The sequence below is a fragment of the Ictidomys tridecemlineatus genome, chromosome 7 (assembly GCF_052094955.1).
Source record: "Ictidomys tridecemlineatus isolate mIctTri1 chromosome 7, mIctTri1.hap1, whole genome shotgun sequence".
Lineage (NCBI taxonomy): Eukaryota > Metazoa > Chordata > Mammalia > Rodentia > Sciuridae > Ictidomys > Ictidomys tridecemlineatus.
In genome coordinates this window covers 1055734-1075347 of record NC_135483.1, presented here as the reverse complement: position 1 = coordinate 1075347, position 19614 = coordinate 1055734, and the positions used below count along the sequence as shown (strand labels likewise).

Sequence of the window (19614 nt, the reverse complement as noted above, 5' to 3'; positions counted from 1 at the left end):
AACATCTTTGTTGGTATGTGGTGCTGAGGATCGAACCCGGGCCGCACGCATGCCAGGCGAGCGCACTACCGCCTGAGCCACAATCCCAGCCCTATTTTTAAATTTTTTTAAGTTGTAGGTGGACACAATGCCCTTATTTATTTACTTTGGTGCTGAAGGTGGAGCCCAGTGCCTCCCACTGCTAGGCGAGCCCCCACGGAGCCGGGGCCCAGCCCCTCTGTTTGCAGTCTCGCTGAGGGTCCCTGGTAGCGCAGCTCACTTCTTTCTCCCCTGGCTCCTGGCCCTCTCAGCCTCAGTGTGACGGTCTCCTCACTGGAGCCTGGCGCGAGGTGGTCCTCATTCCGTCTCCCACACGGGCACATTCCTCCCATCTGCCCTCTGCCCTCTCTTCTGACAGCCCACCGTGAGTGCTGTCCACTTGGTGCTGTCCTGCGGTTCACTGGGTGGTGTCCCCTTCCTTTGGTCTCCTCTTCCTGCTCTCCAGCTCTGATCATGTCCGCCATCCTGTCCCCAGGTCCTCAATCCTGTCCCCAGGTCTGCCATCCTGTGTCCAGGTCCTCCATCCTGTCCCCAGGTGTCCATCCTGTGTCCAGGACCTATCCCCATGTCCTCCATCCTGTCCCCAGGTCCTCCATCCTGTGTCCAGTTCCTCCATCCTGTCCCCAGGTCCTCCTTCCTGTCCCCAGGTCCTCCATCCTGTGTCCAGGTCCTCCATCCTGTCCCCAGGTCCTCCATCCTGTCCCCAGGTCCGCCATCCTGTCCCCAGGTCCTCCTTCCTGTGTCCAGGTCCTCCATCCTGTCCCCAGGTCCTCCATCCTGTCCCCAGGTCCTCCATCCTGTCCCCAGGTCCTCCATCCTTTCCCCAGGTCCGCCCTCCTGTCCCCAGGTCCTCCCTCCTGTCCCCAGGTCCTCCATCCTGTGTCCAGGTCCTCCATCCTGTGTCCAGGTCCTCCATCCTGTCCCCAGGTCCTCCATCCTGTGTCCAGGTCCTCCATCCTGTGTCCAGGTCCTCCATCCTGTGTCCAGGTCCTCCATCCTGTCCCCAGGTCCTCCATCCTGTTTCCAGGTCCTCCATCCTTTCCCCAGGTCCATCATCCTGTCCCCAGGTCCTGCATCCTGTCCCCAGGTCCTCCATCCTGTGTCCAGGTCCTCCATCCTGTCCCCAGGTCCTCCATCCTGTGTCCAGGTCCTCCATCCTGTGTCCAGGTCCTCCATCCTGTGTCCAGGTCCTCCATCCTGTCCCCAGGTCCTCCATCCTGTGTCCAGGTCCTCCATCCTGTCCCCAGGTCCTCCATCCTCTCCCCAGGTCCTCCATCCTGTGTCCAGGTCCGCCATCCTGTCCCCAGGTCCTCCATCCTGTCCCCAGGTCCTCCATCCTGTCCCCAGGTCCTCCATCCTGTGTCCAGGTCCTCCATCCTGTCCCCAGGTCCTCCATCCTGTCCCCAGGTCCGCCATCCTGTCCCCAGGTCCTCCATCCTGTGTCCAGGTCCTCCATCCTGTCCCCAGGTCCTCCATCCTGTCCCCAGGTCCTCCTTCCTGTGTCCAGGTCCTCCATCCTGTCCCCAGGTCCTCCATCCTGTCCCCAGGTCCTCCATCCTGTGTCCAGGTCCTCCATCCTGTCCCCAGGTCCTCCATCCTGTGTCCAGGTCCTCCATCCTGTCCCCAGGTCCTCCATCCTGTGTCCAGGTCCTCCATGCTGTCCCCAGGTCCGCCATCCTGTCCCCAGGTCCGCCATCCTGTCCCCAGGTCCTCCATCCTGTCCCCAGGTCCGCCATCCTGTGTCCAGGTCCTCCATCCTGTGTCCAGGTCCTCCATCCTGTCCCCAGGTCCTCCATCCTGTGTCCAGGTCCTCCATCCTGTGTCCAGGTCCTCCATCCTGTCCCCAGGTCCTCCATCCTGTGTCCAGGTCCTCCATCCTGTCCCCAGGTCCTCCATCCTGTGTCCAGGTCCTCCATCCTGTGTCCAGGTCCTCCATCCTGTGTCCAGGTCCTCCATCCTGTCCCCAGGTCCGCCATCCTGTCCCCAGGTCTTTCATCCTGTCCCCAGGTCCTCCATCCTGTGTCCAGGTCCTCCATCCTGTCCCCAGGTCCTCCATCCTGTGTCCAGGTCCTCCATCCTGTCCCCAGGTCCTCCATCCTGTGTCCGGGTCCTCCATCCTGTCCCCAGGTCCTCCATCCTGTCCCCAGGTCCGCCATCCTGTCCCCAGGTCCTCCATCCTGTCCCCAGGTCCGCCATCCTGTCCCTATGTCCTCCATCCTGTGTCCAGGTCCTCCATCCTGTCCCCAGGTCCTTCATCCTGTCCCCAGGTCCTCCATCCTGTGTCCAGGTCCTCCATCCTGTCCCCAGGTCCGCCATCCTGTCCCCAGGTCCTCCATCCTGTCCCCAGGTCCTCCATCCTCTGTCCAGGTCCTCCATCCTGTGTCCAGGTCCTCCATCCTGTCCCCAGGTCCTCCATCCTGTCCCCAGTTCCTCCATGCTGTCCCCAGGTCCTCCATCCTGTCCCCAGGTCCGCCATCCTGTCCCCAGGTCCGCCATCCTGTCCTGAGGTCCGCCATCCTGTGTCCAGGTCCGCCATCCTGTCCCCAGGTCCGCCATCCTGTGTCCAGGTCCTCCATCCTGTCCCCAGGTCCTCCATCCTGTGTCCAGTTCTTCCATCCTGTCCCCAGGTCCTCCATCCTGTGTCCAGGTCCTCCATCCTGTCCCCAGGTCCTCCATCCTGTCCCCGGGTCCGCCATCCTGTCCCCGGGTCCTCCATCCTGTCCCCGGGTCCTCCATCCTGTCCCCGGGTCCTCCATCCTGTCCCCGGGTCCTCCATCCTGTCCCCGGGTCCTCCATCCTGTGTCCAGGTCCTCCATCCTGTGTCCAGGTCCTCCTTCCTGTGTTCAGGTCCTCCATCCTGTCCCCAGGTCCTCCATCCTGTGTCCAGGTCCTCCTTCCTGTGTCCAGGTCCTCCATCCTGTCCCCAGGTCCTCCATCCTGTCCCCAGGTCCTCCATCCTGTCCCCAGGTCCTCCATCCTGTGTCCAGGTCCTCCATCCTGTCCCCAGGTCCTCCATCCTGTCCCCAGGTCCTCCATCCTGTGTCCAGGTCCTCCATCCTGTCCCCAGGTCCTCCATCCTGTCCCCAGGTCCTCCATCCTGTCCCCAGGTCCTCCATCCTGTCCCCAGGTCCTCCTTCCTGTGTCCAGGTCCTCCATCCTGTCCCCAGGTCCTCCATCCTGTCCCCAGGTCCTCCATCCTGTCCCCAGGTCCTCCATCCTGTGTCCAGTTCCTCCATCCTGTCCCCAGGTCCTCCATCCTGTCCCCAGGTCCGCCATTCTGTTTCCAGGTCCGCCATCCTGTCCCCAGGTCTGCCATCCTGTGTCCAGGTCCGCTGGTTCTCCCTGTGGCCGGCTCACGTGTCCTCTTAGTCTCCCTGGTGAACTTTCCTTGGGCGGTGGCTCGGTTCTCCCTGGACCCGTCTCTGCTCCTGCTCCTGTTTTGCGACTCACTGTTCTCTTGACCTTCGACCTCCTGCCCTGGCTCAGACTCTGACACCTTTCAGCGGCCGGCCACTAGATGTGCCGTAGGGCCTCCTCCAGGGGCAGCCTGTTGATTTTTTCCTGAGTGGGCCGTGCTTTCTGTTTCTCTGAGGCTTGTGATTTTTTGTTGAACATGGAATTTGAGTTTACTAATGTAGAAATCGGCTCCCCCCAGGGTTCGCTGGGGCCTGTGGTTTAGGTTGTCTCTGTGCCTAGCACCAGCAGAGCACATGGGCTTCTTCAGGTCTTCTCAGGTTTTTTCTGAGCCTTTCTTGGGCATGTGTGGTCACCTTCCAAGTTTCCCCATATGCAATGATTTTGAATGTCCTAGTCTTTAACCTTTGACTTTAAAAGCAGAAAAAGAGAAAAATGAAGGTGGAAAAGAGCACTGGCCCTTTAAATCCCTAGAAGTCACTTTAGCCACAGTGGCAGCTGCCTCTTGGTGTCACTCTGTGATTGCAAGTAGCAAACCAGTGACCTGTTGCTGCCTCACTCAGCACCAAGAATCTGGTAGCCTCTGTGCGCCAGCCCAGGGGTGGGGCCTGGGCGCCCCGCGTCTCCCCACATCTCCCCGCTCCCCAGGCTGCTCTGCACTGTGGGGCCAGAGGCCCTTCCTGCGGCTGCCCGTCTTGCCCAGGCCTGACCGTTCACGGCCACTAGACCACGCACTCGAGCCCACACCTGTGTGCATCCTGGTGGAGGGTGTGCGCCACCAAACACAGCTCAGAGTTCTTCCCGCCCCGTGGCGCCGGCGTTGGCTGAGGGCCAGGGCCACAGCACAGGGCGCTCGGCCTCTGCTCGGCAGGCTGGACGCTGTCCCTCCCCCGGCACAGCAGGACTGTCCCGTGATGTGGCAGGGTGGGCTGACGGGAGGTGCAAGGTGCAGGAACCTGCCTTCCAGGGGTTCTCACACGCACCAGGCCAACGCTGTGGGACTCTGGATTTCGTGCCTGGCACGTGACTCTTTTTTGTGGTTTAGACATCAGGGGACCCCAAAGCTGCGTGGGAGACAGTGCAGATTGCTCGGAGGTGAAGTGTTGAGGTGAGAGTCGTAATCTAATCAGCGGATTAATCCACTTGAGTGGGTTAACTGGGTGGTGACTGGAGGGGGCAGGTCACTGGGAGGCTCCCTGGAGTCTATGTTGTGTCCCTGGTGAGCAGAGCTCTGCTTCTCTCTGGTTGCCACATCCTTCACCATGATGTTCGGCCTCCCCTTGGGCCAGGAGCGTTGCAGTTCTCTGACCATGGACTGACTGGACCTTCGAAACCACGAGCCAAAATAAACTTTGCTTCTTTTAAGTTGTCTCCTCAGGTCTTTTGGTCACAGTGACAAAAAGTTGGGGTCCGCGCCCCCCGTTCACCAGGCCCAACGGGCGCAGACCCCAACAGTGTGCAGGGCCTTGCCCTGTCCGGTGAAAGCCAGCACTGGTGGTCCTGCGCGCCGGCCGGCGGGGGCAGCTGTGCCTTCTGAGTGGTCGGTGAAGGCAGAGGGGGAGCCCAGGCCGGGTCACTGGCCTGGGGCGGGCCTCACGCTGCATGGCGACAGCGTGGCAAACGGGAGGAGCGGCCGCGGCAGCGGGGCAGGGCTGAGGGGGCGCGAGAAGGCGGCCCTCCTGGGCCCTGTGCTGCAGGAGGAGCGCCTCTAGAGCCACGGACCGACCGCAGTGCGGGGCGGGGCAGGGCTTTCCGGGAGGAACCCAGGCACAGTCCGTGGTAGTCTGGAGCCTCCGAGGTCCCTCCGAGGTCCCTCCGAGGTCCCTCCGGCGGCTCTGGCCACACTGGGGAGCTGGGTGTGCCTGAGCCCCTCACCTCCGCTAGGGGCGCGGATCCCGGCGGTGGCCTTCAGCTCAGGAAACCCATGGCAAGAGAAGTCAGCTTTTCACACCGCCAAGTGACCAGCCCTGGGGCCAGCATCAAGATTGTCTTCTTTGGCCCCAGATTCAGAAACTTGGGATTCCAGTGAGATGAACTTGGGCCAGACTTGCAATCTCCAGCCGGGCCTGGCAGGCCAGCCCAGTATCGGGACTCGTGGGCAACTGGCCAGGGGTGGCTGGGCCCAGGAGCCAGGCTCCCTCTCACCCTCAGAGTGGGCTGGTCAGGGCTGACCTGCTCCTGGGCTGCTGGCATCTGTCCCTCTTCCACCAGGAGCCGGCTGTGCTCAGGGGCCAGCACACACAAGGTGGGTGGGTGACTGCGTCTGCTAGGGCTGCCTGCGCGCGTGCTTTCAGAGAGCAGTGCTGTGTCCACCAGGCTGCGGCCAGGAGAGCAGGCGGCTGGCCCTGGCCGTGTCTTGATGTGAAGAAGGGCCGAGCAGCTGCGGGAGGTCTGGGGGAGCGCCGGCGGACTTGAGCAGCCACAGCTCCCAGGACTCACAGATGGAGGGCGCCACCCAGTTGGGGTGTCTTTGTGAAGGTCTGTCCCCCTACCCGAGGCTGCAGCTGCCCAGCCCTGAGCTGGCTCCTCCGAGAGGCCATCCAGGGCTGCCCATCTGGCTGGCACTGCCTCTGTGCCAGGCTGGAACAGTGAGGACAGCAGGGGCAGCCTGGGTGGCTCCACCTCCCTCCTGGGCACCTCCTGGCCTGGGGGAGGAGGATAGGAGCTGGACGTGGCAACCAGACCCTCATCACGAAGGGACCCTGTGACTTTCAGGAAGAGGGCAAATGAGAGTCCCATGTCTGTGGGAGCTCCCCAGGAGCACTCCTGTGCGGGCAGGTGCAGCGCTGCACCCTAGGAACAGGTGAGTGGGCTGAGGCCAGGTGGCGTTCTGCCCTGCCGACCATCACGGGCCACTGCCCTGGGGCACCTCTGGGGAGCCGGCAGGAGGGCAGCAACTCTGCCACCCACTTCTGGGTTCTGTGGGTCCCCCCGGCACTGTCGGGCGCAGCGTGGCTGGTGGGAGAAGCCAGGAGGGGAGAGGGCTGGCCTGGCCGCTTCTCCACAGAGGCCTCCCTGACCCTTGTGTCCTGTTGGGGATTCTGCAGCCGACTCGTGCCTGGAGCTCATCTTACTGTGGGTGATCGTAGGCTGACCGTGATGGTGATGATGACCCAGAAGGATTTTCAGAAATGTAGAACCTATAGGGAAGTTTTAAAAAATAGCCCTCAAAAGAACATCAAGTCCAACTGGGATTTTTTTGTCAATAAGTATATAATAGGATTATTGATTTCAAAAAAGCCTAAAATTGATGAGGGTGGAAATCATTGAAGACAGTGTGATAGATATAAAGGAGAGAGACAAAATGGATCATTTCTGATTATTAAAAACGTGTGTGTTTAGAAGGTCACGATGTCTGTGTTCCACGGTACAGTGACAGTTGTATCTTAAAGTTCTCAGGAAACCAGACAGAAATCTGATCTCTGTGACTATTCAACTTACCGGGCATTTTAGGTGTCCATTCAGAAATGCACAAAGGCGGCAAGTTCTACATTTTTAAGTGAAATGCTCAAGCCAGAAAGATGGAGGACTCTGCCCAGGCGCTGGGCTGAGCCCTGCAGGTTGTGGCGTGTGGTGCCGGTCCCTTGCCAGCGCCTGCAGCCCGCGAGGGCAGCCAGTCACCCTGCCGTGTGCAGGGCATGAGATGAGGGCCCGCGGTCAGGTGCCGACAGAGGAACGCTGGCTTTCTGAGGTGTCCTGGGGTGCCAGGTCACCTCCAGGAAGAGCATCACTTCTGGAGCGTGCAGGGGGTAGGAAGGGTGGCCAGAGGGGCCGCAGCGCCGCGGAGAGAAGCCCAAGACCAGGGCTCACCCTGCGGCGGGGCGCCGGCCCCTGTCGACCTGGAGTCCCTGAGTGCAGGGTGTGGGCACCGAGAGCAGGCTCCGCAGAGGACTGTCAGAGGGCCCCTCGGCTCTACTCTGGGAATTAGGGGTGACTCCCCCAAGGACCCCATTTCTTCCATTACCGTCCTCCAGCAGCCAGAGAATGGGGGCATCCATCCACCAGCACAGGAAAGATGGACAGCGACTGGACCTTACAGAGGTGTTTCTTACATCTCTATCTAAGTAAAATGTTAAATCTTATTTATTTTCTATTGACTTTAGACTTACACAAAATCAACAAAATCAGTAAGCAATTCCCCACATATTCCTGGCTAGCACGGTGGTCCAGGACCAGGAAATCAGCTTCGATAGCAGGGCTGCCCGAGGAGGACTCTGAGGTGTGGCCAGCTGCTGCAGGACGCCCCACTGCGGTCCTCTGTCCCTCTCCAGCTACTGCAGCCGGCCGCTCTCCCTGCAGGCACAACTTTTCTTTCATGACCTTGACACATTTGAAGGGTAGAGGTGACTCTGTCCAGCCCTCTCCCTGGGGCTCCGTCTGGCTCCACAGGGCTGGCCGGGCCTGGGGCTTGTGGTGCCCCCTTGATGGCTGGGCTGAGGCAGTCCCTGCCCTGATGTCCCATAAGCATCTTGGGGGAGATCTGCTGAGATGGGGAAGTGTCTCTGACCACTAGAAGTGTCTCTGACCACTTCTAGAGCTCTGCGCTCCAGAGGGGCATGGCTGGCCTGGCACCCACCCAGAGGACTTCCAGGAAGCGTGGGTGTCCTGCATGCCGCCCTCCTGTGGGTATCTGGCCTGCGCTCCCGTGGCCTCCAGCTGGCAGGACTCGGCTCCAGTCCTGGACCAGTGAGGGCCTCAGGGACAGCTCCGCGGCCCAGGTGACAAAAGCGGGTTCTCCCACAGGCTCTGTGTTCCCAAGAGGCCCTGCTCCCAGCAGAGTGCACGGAGGGCTGCTGCGTGTCCCCAGGTCCCTCCATCATGGGTGTGCCTGCACCTCACTGCCAGCTCCTGATGGGTGGCCGTTCTTCCCTCTCCTCCTCCTCCTTGTTCTTCTCCTTTCCCGTCCGCGGGAGGTGTGTGCCCAGGCCCAGCACACCCGGCAGACGCTGCGCCACCGAGCTGCCTCGCCAGCCCTGGCTGAGCCGCCCAGAGTGGCTCTGGAGTGGGCTCCTCTCTGTCTCTGGAGGGCTGCGGTCCAGGGGTGTGCCCACCGTGCCTGGCTGGGCAGCTTTAACGGGTAGCCTTGTTGTCCACTCACCTTCCAGTTTTTAGGACGGCTTCCGTGTGAACCGTGAGCTATTATAAAGTGCGATTCGTGATCTCTAAATGTGTAGGTATCTCTAGTCACACTTTATCATCTGATTCAATGGCATTAAAATATATTCAATATGATCTCAATATGAGTTTGTTTAAATGTGCTTTATAGTTTATATAATCTATTTTGGTAAATCTTCCAGGTATGTCTAAAAAAACGTGCCTTCTACCACTATTGGGTCCAATATTCTAGATATCGAGTGTGTTAAAGCCATGTAAAATCTGATCTGTCTGGTAACGGACATGTTTTCAAGCTCCATTGTGATTGTAGGTTAACTGTTCCCACGTGCAGTCTCTCTTTATATATTTTGAAGCCCCATTGCTAGGTACATCAGTTTTGTGTTTTATTTTGATGAACTGATCCCCAAATCATTTGAAACCTTTTTTAAAAAGTACTTTCTCGTTGTCGAAGGACCTTGATTTTTATTTATATGTATGTGGTACTGAGACTCGAGGCCGTGCCTCCACGCAGTGGGCAGAGCTCTCCCACTGAGCCCTTCTCCTTCAGTTCTAGTGACACTGTCACTTCAAGTCCCCTGGCCTGAGGTTAACAGAGCACCGATAGTCACTCTGAGATTGATGTCTCCTCATCGTTGTCATTCCTGTGTCTTTAGCCTTAGGATATGTTCCTTAGAAGCAACAAATAGTTTTTAAAACTCTGGTCTGACAGCCCTCTTTACCCCAGCTCCTCTGGGGTCCCAACGCCTTTGGGTGCTCCCCTCTTACCCGTCTGCCTGCTGCTGGGCCCGGTCCTCCCCTCTTTCTTCTCTTTTCTTTTTGAGTCGGCGCCTTGCTGGGGGGCCTGGCTGGCCTTGGTCCCCGCGTGCCTGGGGCTGCAGGTGGGCCCGCCACACTCAGAGCATCTCCGCCTCCACAGGACCCCTCACCAGACACAGCTCAGAACACCTTCACTGTGGCCCGATTGGGCTTCCTCCAGCGTGCGTGAGATCCGGGATTCTCTCCAAGTTCTGCGCAGGCGGCCTTTAGAAGTACTTGTTTTCCCTCTGAAGAGGCAGGTCTGTGTCCTTTTGCTGACTTAAGGCTCTTTCCTCTCGCTACTTTATAGCAATCTCACTTGTGGTTTGGGCTGACTGTGTTGCTTGCTTTTCTTTGTATTGCTCCTTTCTGGGTTTTGTGATGCGTATCAAAGCTGAAAATTGATGTTTTTTGTTAGCTTTCAAAAACGCTCTCCAAGAGCCTTGAATGTGGGGCTGGGGCAGGGGCTCCATGGCAGAGCGCTTGCCTAACATGTGTGAGGTGCTGGGTTCCTTAGCACCACATAAAAATGAAACAAATAAAGTGAAGGCATGCTTTCCATCCACAACTACAAAAAAAAGAATTTTAAACTACACTGAGACTTCATTTCATTCCAGTCAAAATGGCAATTATCAAGAATACAAGTGACGATAAGTGTTGGCGAGGATGTGGGGAAAGGCACGCTCCTACACTGCTGGTGGGACTGCAAATTGGTCCAACCACTCTGGAAAGCAGTAGAGATTCCTCTGAAAACCTGGAATGGAACCACCATTTGACCCATTATCCCACTCCTCAGGATATATGCAAAGGACTTAAAATCAGCATACTCTGGTGACTTGGCCACATCAATGTTTATAGTAGCTCAATTCACAATAGCTAAACTATGGAACCAACCTAGGTGCCCTTCAACAGATGAATGGATAAAGACAATGTGGTACATATACACAATGGAATATTACTCAGCTGTAAAGAATGAAGTTACAGCATTGTATGTCAGTAAATGGATGAAACTGGAGGCTATCATGATAAGTGAAATAAGCCAGTCCCAAGAAACCGAAGGCTGAATGTTCTCTCTGATATGCTGATGCTGACTCACAGAGGTGGGGTGGGGTGGGGTGGGTGGAGGCTCACCAGATTGTAAGGGGGAGGGAGCAATGGGAATGGAAAAGACAGTAGAACAAATCAGATATCACTTTCCTGTGTTCATATATGAACACATGACCAGCAGCTCCACACCAAGTACAGCCACAAGAATAGGAAGTCATACCTGTGTGTGTGTGTGTGTGTGTGTGTGTGTGTGTGTGAGAGAGAGAGAGAGAGAGAGACATGTCAGAATGCATTCTCCTGGGGCTGGGCTGTGGCTCAGTGGTGGAGCTCTTACCACGTGAGTGTGAGGCACTGGGTTTGATCCCAGCACCACATAAAAACAAATAAAGGCATTGAGTCCATACATAACTAAAAAAAAAATTCTAAAAAATACATTCTACTGTCACATGTAACTAAAAAAAACCAAAAATTTCTTTAAGCGCCTGGCTCTAGGGACTCCATTGCTGGCTCTCTGGGTCTGTTTTCTGTCCAACTTTTATCATTTCTCAATCCTGTCTGTTTTCTTCACTTGCCTGATTATTTCTGGTGTGCTGAGCACAGTAGGTGGAGCATTGTGGAGACGCGCTGAAGTCATGGACAGGTCATCTTTCTCCTGGGGTCGGTGCTGGCGGGCAGCCAGGCAGAGGCAGCTCCAGGTGTGGGGCCGGCCCTGGCTGCCGAGGCTGCTTTATTCCTTGAAGGGTGCAGCCCTTCAGACGCCTACCAGAGCAGGGTTGCTGGGGAAAAGGCAGGACACTTTTTTTGGTGTATGTCCTCAATCCTGTCCTGTCTGTAGTTAGCTAATTGTGGCCACCCTGACCCCAGCTCTGCCGAGCCCTCCGAGTACAGACGTGTCCGCTTGGCCCCAGGCTCTGCCATGCAAGCTGTTCCATCTGTTGGCCACAGGATTCCTTCTCCAGGCCCTGACTCTTCACTTCGGAGCTCTCCAAGGCCTCAGACCGCTCCCCCCAGGGTCTGCTCAGGCTACCTGCCGCCCCAGCTTTGGGGGCCCGGATTGGCAGCCTCCTCTGGGTTGCTGTAGGAAGGCCCAGTCCCTGCAGGCCGTCTGCTCTTTTGTGGGGATACTTGAATGGCCCGGCTGGACGTGGTGCAGCTGTTCATGTCTTATCACCGGCATATTTTTTGTCCCTTTTAAGATTCATTTCAGGATTTCCTTTCCCTCCCTCACCTTTTTGTTTTGAGAGTTTTTCTGTGTTGTTCAGATGGTTTCTAAAATCCTCCTGCCTCAGCCTCCCGAGTAGCAGGGACCTCAATGCACACCTCCGGGCCTGGCTTCATTGCAGGATTTTCTTATTCTGAGAATTCACCTTTGTTCATGGTCAGTCCCACGCCCTGGAGACACTGATCCCTCCAGGGCTTTGCTGGCCCAGTCTCCGGTGCCTCCTGTGGTCTGTTCTGCATTTCCTTCTTCCTAGGGCTCTGGGTGGCCTGCCTCCCAGCCCCCAGCTGGGCTGCACCCTCCTTTCCCTCTGGCTGCTCCTTCCTCACTGTTTGTGTCCTTTGCTGATTCGGTTCCTACCTCATCTGCAGGGTTAGCCCTCAGACCCCTCTAAGGTGACCCCAGCCGGGGGCAGCCGCTCTTCAGCTGGGGCTTGGGTCTGCCCTCAGTTCTGAGTCCAGGGGGCTGGGGCTGGAGGCCGCCTGGCGTCTGTGTGTGTCTGTGGCTGCTGGGTCTGTCCTGGGGTGGCCTCACGCCTGACTTTCAGGGCGCAGGGAGGTGAGGGACTTTGCTCTTGACCCTGCTCGCTCAGGCTTGGCTGCTGGACGGAGGACGTGTGGGTCCTCGCGGGCAGTTGGTGCAGGCCCCGTTCATCTGGCAGATCTGGAGCTAGGGGCGCCCGCCAGGGTTAGGTGCATGTGAACCCTCTCCCCACTGCCAGGGCCCACCCCGGAGGCCCAGGCGGCCACCCGCATCCAGTGTGCCTTCCGGCAGCACCTGGCCAGGAAGGCGCTGGCCCTGCGCAGGCAGGAGCGGCAGGAGTACCTGGAGCGGATGGAGAAGCTGCAGAGGGAGGTGAGCGCGGGCGCCCGCCCCATCCCGGCGTGGGGGCGGCGGCCAGGCGGGGCTGGGGCGGGGTCCGCCCGGGGCCGAGGCGCACTGACCCCGGGGCCACGCCCGGCAGGCCTACCTGGCCTCGGTGCGCCGGGAGCAGGAGGCCGCGCGGCGGCAGCGGCAGCAGGAGGAGGCGGCGCAGCGCCAGCGGCAGGAGGAGCTACGGCGCCGCGGTCGCCTGCTGGACGCCGCCTTCGAGGGCGACGTGGGCGAGATCCGGGCCGTGCTGCAGGAGGTCAGTGGGGCGCGGCGGGCGCGGCGGGCGCGGCGGCGCGAGGCGACGCGAGGTGACGCGCTGCGGGCCGGCGCAGGTGGAGCAGCTGCTGACCCGCGAGGGCGTGGGCCACGACGAGGAGGGCCGCGCGCGGCGGCTGCGGCGACGCGTGGCCACGGTGGAGTGCCAGGACAGCCACGGGAACACGCCGCTGTCCGAGGCGGCCGCGGGCGGGCAGGCCATGGTCATCCAGCTGCTGGCCGAGCTGGGCGCCAGCCCCAACAGCAAGGTGCGCCCACGGGCTGGGCAGCGTGGGGTCGTGGGTCCCGGCGCAGCCGCCGCCGGCTCATGGGGCCCCTCGCGCAGGGCGCCTTCGGCAGAACGCCGCTGTACCGGGCAGCCTTCGGGGGCCACCTGGAGGCCGTGGAGCTGCTTCTGAAGCTCGGAGCAGACCCCCGAGTGTACGCAGACGACGGGAGCACCCCGGAGCAGGTGTGGGGCGGACGCCGACTCAAAATCTCCCTTGTCGCCGCACGGTGGCGCACGCCTGTAATCCCAGCGACTTGGGAGGCTGAGGCAGGAGGATCGTAAGATCAAGGCCAGCCTCAGCAAATAAGCAAGGCCCTGTCTCCAAATAATAAATAAGAAGGCCTGTGGATGTGGCGTCATGGCAAAGCGCCCTGGGTTCAATTCCCAGCACCAAACAAAAAATAAAAATCCTCCCTTGTTGCCTGCAGGCAAGGTGACAGCCACCTGAGTTGTTTGGGTGCCTTCCGTGCAGGTTTGCCTGATCACCCTCCAGGCTCCCGTACCCGTACCCGGAGGCAGTGTTAGAGCTGAGGCTGGCCACTCCAGGGGCTGGCTGGAGTTCCCAGGGTGCTGGCGTGTTGGCTGAGCTCCTCCCAGGCCCTTGGACTGTGGGGCCCAGGAGGCTACTGGGAGCCTAAGAGCCCCTGGGAAACCAGGTCAGGACATGCCTGCTACCTTCATTTCTTTTAAGTCGACTTATGTCCCCCAGTCCCCAACTCAGGTCCCACCCCTAAACTGAAGCTGCCTAGAAGTCAGTCCTGGGATGGGCCTCAGGCCTGCGGGGGGGGGGGGGGGGGGCGGGGGGGGCGGTGCAGGGTGGACTGCCAGGGTCTCGCCCAGCCTGGGACTTTGGCGCCACCATGTGGCTGCTGCTCTAGGCCCGGCCTATTGTGCCCTGCTCTTCCCCTTGTCTGCCCAGGTCCCTGGGCTAGCAGGGTATCAGTGGGCTGCAGGAGTGGAAGAGCACAGGTGAGGGTCTGGGGCTGCTGAAGACGCGACCCGCTGTGCCTGGGCGCTGCTGCTGGTGTGATGTGCCAGGAAACCGGCCCTCTCCATTGGCTGGCAGAGAAACAGGCCCTGACCTGAACCTCACCTTATGCAAAGTTAACTCAATGGACTAGAGACCCAAATGTAAATACAAAAACAAAAACTCTGCCAGAACCCATCCCTCTCCCCAAGTCACCACGTCCTGCATTGTATGGTGAGTCAGTATTTTAGTTTACAGTGGGCATACATTGGTGCCTCATTGAGGTTCTAATTTGCATCTCTCTGCTTTTTAATTAGTGAAGGAGAGCAATCTGCCTTATGCTTGACAGGTGTTGAGACCTCTTTTTAAAAGAAATGCCTGTTCAGCTGAGTGTGGTAGCTCAGCTGGCTGCGGTTATCTCAGCAGCTTGGGAGGCTGAGGCTGGAGGGTTGCAAGTTCAAGGCCAGCCTCAGTAACTTAGCAACGACCTGAGCAACTTAGCAAGACCCTGTTAAGCACCCCTGGGTTACAAAAAAAAAAAAAAAAAGTGCCTGTGCACATTAGTGGTAGATGGCCCTGTCTGCCTGAAGTGTTCTTCACCTGTTCCAAACAAAGCCTCAACATCGGTCACACATGCTTGTTCTTTCACTCTGTCTTACGACAGTGAACTTCAGCGCGCTTTCCCTTTGTGCTGGGTGCTCTGTGTCAGTTTAAATCTCTTCATATCCCCACGGACACAAAGATATTTTCCTACTCAATCTGCCAGATGTTTGAGTTCAGACCCGCAGCCACTGGGATCCACGTCTGTGCGGTACCCGTGTGCTTCCTGTGAGTCCCTCATCATGTTCGTGTCTCATGCGAGTGTGCAACTTTCCTGGCACATTTTTCAGAAGATCGTACTCACCTCTGCCACCTTTATTCTAAATCAAATGCCTAACCTGTGCAGCTGCACTTGAATGTTGCTGGTCAGAGGGAGAGGGTTCCAGAGCGCCTGGTGCAAATCAGTGTTGCTTGCAGCTCGCTGGCCAGACCCCTTAAGCCATTTGACTCCATGACCACAGCCGATCAGGAAGTGTGATCCCATCGTTAGTCTAGAAGGTGGAGGGGTGGACATATACAGTGGACAGCTCTAATAACTACTTGGTTCTGTATTTTCCATTACTTTGTCTTGGTTTATTCTGCATATTTTCTTCTAACATTTCTACCAGTTCACTAATTCTCTCTTCCAGCTACATCTATCTGATTATTAAATATGTACGCTTTCTTCTTAATTTGGTTAATTTTAATTTCTAGAAATTTCATTTCACACACATACACACACGCGCGTGCGTGCGTGCACACATCTTTCAGCTTTTACCAAAAATCTCACTCTAGGCTTCCATCTCCTTGAACATAATAAATATATTATTTTAACATCTGTAGCTGATAACTCCAAACTCTGGATCCCTGTGGATTATCTCTGTAACCTGTAGTTCTAGCAAGTTTTCACTCATACTGTCTTCTGTTATTTTCTGTGCCTTTTTGTCATGTTTTTAATTTTTTAATATTTATTTTTTAGTTTTTGGTGGACACAACATCTTTATTTTATTTTTATGTGGTGCTGAGGATCGAACCCAGCGCCCCACGCATGCCAGGCGAGCTCGCTACCGCTTGAGCCACATCCCCAGCCCCTCATGTCATGTTTTAACTGTAGCAATAATTTGAAGCCCAGCAAAATGACACCTCCCTTGACCAAGGCTCTCCTGCTGCCCTGACCTGTGCTGAGCACTGACAGCCTAGAGTCACCCTACCAATCTCAAGGCTAAGCCAAAGTCTCTTTGAGGGCCTAACTCTGGGTCACCTTTATCCCAAGGGTGCAGTCTTTAGAAACCGAATCCAGGCTGGGTGTGGTGGTGTGCACCTGTAATCCCAGCAAGTCTGGAGGCTGAGGCAGGAAGATTGCAAGTTCAAGGCCAGCCTGGACAATTTAGTGAGATCCTGTCTCAAAATAAAAACTAAAAAGAGCTGGGGATGCAGCTCAGTGATAGAATATCTCTAAGTTCAACCCCCAGGACCAAAAAAAAAAAAAAAAAAGTAGAATAAAAATACCCCCTCCCCAAAAACCCCAATACAAGTAAGGATTAGAGTGGGATATTTATTCACAAACTGTAAACTCCTTCAGTCACCCTCCACCTGTATTCATCCATCCATCCATCCCTCTGAGCCTGTCTGTCTTTTTTGTTTTTTTGTACTAAGGGTTGAATCCAGGGGTGTTTAACCACATCCTCAGCCCTTTTTAATTTTTGAGAGTCTGACTAAATTGCTTAGGGCCTTGCTAAATTGCTGAGGCTGGCCTCAAACCTGCAATCCTCCTATCCCAGCCCTCCGAGCTGCTGGGATTGTAGGCATGAGCCACCTCGCCTGGCCCTAGTGCCTCTTGAGGAACTCAAGTCAGAGAGCTCAGAGGGTCATTGCCAGCCTAGGGGGTCTTGATAGCCCTAGGGTTTGTCTTACCTGTCACTGGTAGATGCTGAGTGCAGTGTTGCAGGGTAGGCAAATCAAACTGCCTCTGAGAATGTTTATTTGAGACGTATTGAAAGCAATTGAATTTGGCTCTGGGAGGGCTTTGAGCTAACAGCTGCTATAAAGAATCGAGCAAGAGGGTGGAGAGACTGGTGGACCTGAACCCGTCCATGTACAGGTCCTGAGAGGCCACTTTCTACCCATCAGCCACATCCCTGGCCTCCTGGAGGCCCACAACCCTCCCGGCAGCCCCTCCCCCCATATCTGCCTCCAGCATCTGCACACAGCCAGGGCACCCTGGGTACCATCCCCTTCCCTCTGTCTGTGAATTCTCCCCATCAACCCACTTTCAGGCACCCTTGGGTCCTTCCCTCCCACGTGCGGTCTGCTTGGGCTTCCTGGGCCACCTCTTCCTCTGCGCAACTCTCCTCCCTCCCTCCTCCTGCCATGAACCTTCTGCTGCCCGTCACCCATCTTCACCAGCCCTCGGCCTCATCAGCCATGGAGCACTCCGGGGCTTGTCCCTTCACCCCCATCTGGTCTGGGCTCAGCACCTCCCTTTCTACCTCACACTCACACTCCCACTGCCCACTACCTGCCTGGGGCCGGCCTCCAGCCTCACACCTGTGTGCTTCCTCCAGGCCCCCCGCCACACCCCCGCCAGGCCCAGGCGATGCAGGCTCCCTGGGCTTCTGTTTGCCAGGCCCAGTTCCCAATGGGACAGGACCCCTCTCTGCCCTGCCTCTGCCCCCAGCTGTGTCCATGGATGGGGAGGTTTAGCTGTTAGGGAGCCACCCCCACCCTCCCTGCACACCAGGCCCCTGTGGAAGGGGTTAGGCACTGGTCCTGGCCTTCAGGAGCAGCGCCACCCGCTCACGGGGTCCTCAGGGTGCGGTGGGTTTTCTGCTGGAGGGAGGGAGGGTTGGTTGGGCCTGCCCTCAGCTTTAGGGCCTGCTGCCCCCTGCTGGCCGCACCTGGCAGGCATCAGCATGCAGACCGGGTGGGGCTGGGAGGGAGAGGACCTGGGTGAGTTCTGCAGGGTGACCGGCAGGGGCTGTGGGTGGCCAGGAGGCCTGAGCAGTAGACTGGGGGCTGGGGAGAACGTGCAGAGGAGTGGTCTGCCTCCAGACCCTACCACAGGACTTGAGCAAGGAGCCCAGAAAGACCCTGGGTAGTCTGGAAACCATGGTGACCAAGGTTTTGGGCCCATGAGGGACCCGCTTTTGGACTGCACTGCCCTTTCTCTAACATGAGAGTGCAGTGACTCCTTGTGGGTTCCCAACATGCATGCTTCAGGAACAACAGGTATCCTGTCATTAGGTGGCCTCGCTGGACGCGGTAGCTAGCGTGCTGCAGACTTGGGACCTGGGCCTCACAGAGGCCATGCTCCAGAACATGGAGGCTGAGCGGCAGCGCCGGGCCCAGGAGGATGAGAGACACAAGCAGGCGGAGGCCAAACGGTGCAGCAGGGGGGCAGGGGCAGCGGGGCAGCGGGGCAGCAGGTGCTGGTGGGGGGTCCTCTGATCTGCCCCATTTCCCCCCAGCTTGAACCTCAAGGTGCAGCAACTGGCCAAGGAGCAGCAGCGGTGTCACAAGGAGGTGAGCAGTGGCCTCTGACCTCCCTTCAGAGGTGAGCCAAATAGGAAGGGGACAGTGGAAGGACCTTCAGTGGAAGGACCTTCTTAGGGGCCTGCCCCTCCCCCCAGCTGCAGCAGGCCTACTGCGAGCTCAACCGGAGGATCACAGAGCACGAGGAGTGTGAGCGCCAGTGCATGGGCAGGACTGAGTTCACGCTGCAGGTGGGCCGCTTCCTTTCAGAGGCCTGGGTGCCCTTGTCCTGCCCTCCCATTCCCAGCGGTCTCCCTGCAGCCTGCAGCCTCCGGGGGTGGAGGGGAAGCCCTGGCTGGGGGCCTCAGGTTGTCCACAGGCCCAGTGCGAAGCAGAGAAGCCTCTGGGTGGCAGCTAAGTGGGAGACAGAGCCAGTGGTGGTCAGCGTTTCCCCTCCTCTAGGCCATAAAGGACTCAGAGGCCCAAGTGGACAGGCTGAGGCAGGAGGCACAGAAGGCGGAAGAGATGCTGGCCATGGCCAGGCTGGAGCTGCGGGAGCAGACGCAGGAGGGTGGGCAGGGCTCTGCTGCAGGCTGTGGCTGGAGAGGGGAGGCCCAGGGAGGGTGCTGGACACCAGGATCTCTGTGGGCTGCACCCTGACCTCCCCACAGAGGAGCAGGAAGCGCCTGGACTGAAGTGTCAGGTCACGGATCTCCATGACGTGCTGATGAAGGACGTGGGTGACCGCATCCGTGCTGATGGCCGGTCAGTGTTGTCTGGGCATGGGTAAGTTGGGGTGTGCTCACTTGATGATGACCCAGCGGCTGCCCCCAGGTGGCCTCTTGTCATCGACCCTTCGGGCCAGGCAGCCACCTTCCTACGCTACCAGGATACCAACTATGTGGATGCTGTGAACCCAGAGCACCTGAGGCCTGAGAGAATCCGACTGGCTCTGCTGGGGGCACTCAGGTGAGGCAGGAAGGGGCAGGGAGGGGCCAGCCGGGCCAGGCCCTGCCCTGCCCTGATCAGCACCCCCCACAGGTATGGGAAGCCACTGGTGTTCGACCTGCGGGAGGTGGACCTGTTCCCTGTAGTGCAGCAGCAGCTGGAGGCGGTGCAGCCTGGTCTGGCCCCAGCACTGCTCAGCCGGGAGTTGCTGGCCCAGGACCGGTACCTCTCCCTGCTGCGGCCCACGGATGGGCCCGAGTACGGCCCCACCCAGTTCCAGGAGGCTCGCCTGGCCCACTTTCGTCTCTTCTTCGTCACCCAGGTCCAGTGGCCACCTGTGGAGCAGCTGCAGGTGCTGCTCCCTGTGCGGGTGCAGCTGCCCCACTAACGCAGCACCCAAATAAAACCTGCCCAGGCAAGACGTCTGTGACTGTGAGCCGGAAGGTTTCGCCCCAGCCAGTCTGGAGCCCTGCTAGAAAACATGGGGGGAGGCCCCCATGTGGGACCGGCAGGCAGGTACCTCAGCAGGGAGGACATGCATGGGCAGGCACAGCTGGGCACCAGCCTTGCTGGGCACACCAGTGCTACAGGTGGGTGGGTGGA

At 58.2% G+C, this 19614-nt stretch overlaps 1 protein-coding gene across 12 annotated transcripts in view; it reads left to right on the top strand.

Moving 5' to 3' along the window:
* The window catches only part of Iqank1 (IQ motif and ankyrin repeat containing 1), a 33395-nt gene extending 13965 nt beyond the window's left edge, over positions 1-19430 (top strand). Inside the window, exons 1-12 of one of the 12 annotated variants that reach the window (XM_078016521.1) lie at positions 9485-9623; positions 12351-12484; positions 12594-12758; positions 12835-13026; positions 13104-13229; positions 17836-17975; positions 18060-18114; positions 18222-18314; positions 18526-18634; positions 18735-18828; positions 18898-19032; positions 19105-19430. In XM_078016521.1, coding sequence (XP_077872647.1) covers positions 12464-12484; positions 12594-12758; positions 12835-13026; positions 13104-13229; positions 17836-17975; positions 18060-18114; positions 18222-18314; positions 18526-18634; positions 18735-18828; positions 18898-19032; positions 19105-19399 — 1425 coding nt within the window. In that variant the 5' untranslated portion in view covers positions 9485-9623; positions 12351-12463 and the 3' untranslated portion in view covers positions 19400-19430. Of the gene's footprint in view, positions 1-9484; positions 9624-12350; positions 12485-12593; positions 12759-12834; positions 13027-13103; positions 13230-17835; positions 17976-18059; positions 18115-18201; positions 18850-18897 lie in introns of those variants that run through there. The other 11 variants (XM_078016515.1, XM_078016518.1, XM_078016514.1 and 8 more) reach the window with 11 other exon arrangements.
* The last annotated feature ends 184 nt before the right edge of the window (positions 19431-19614 follow it).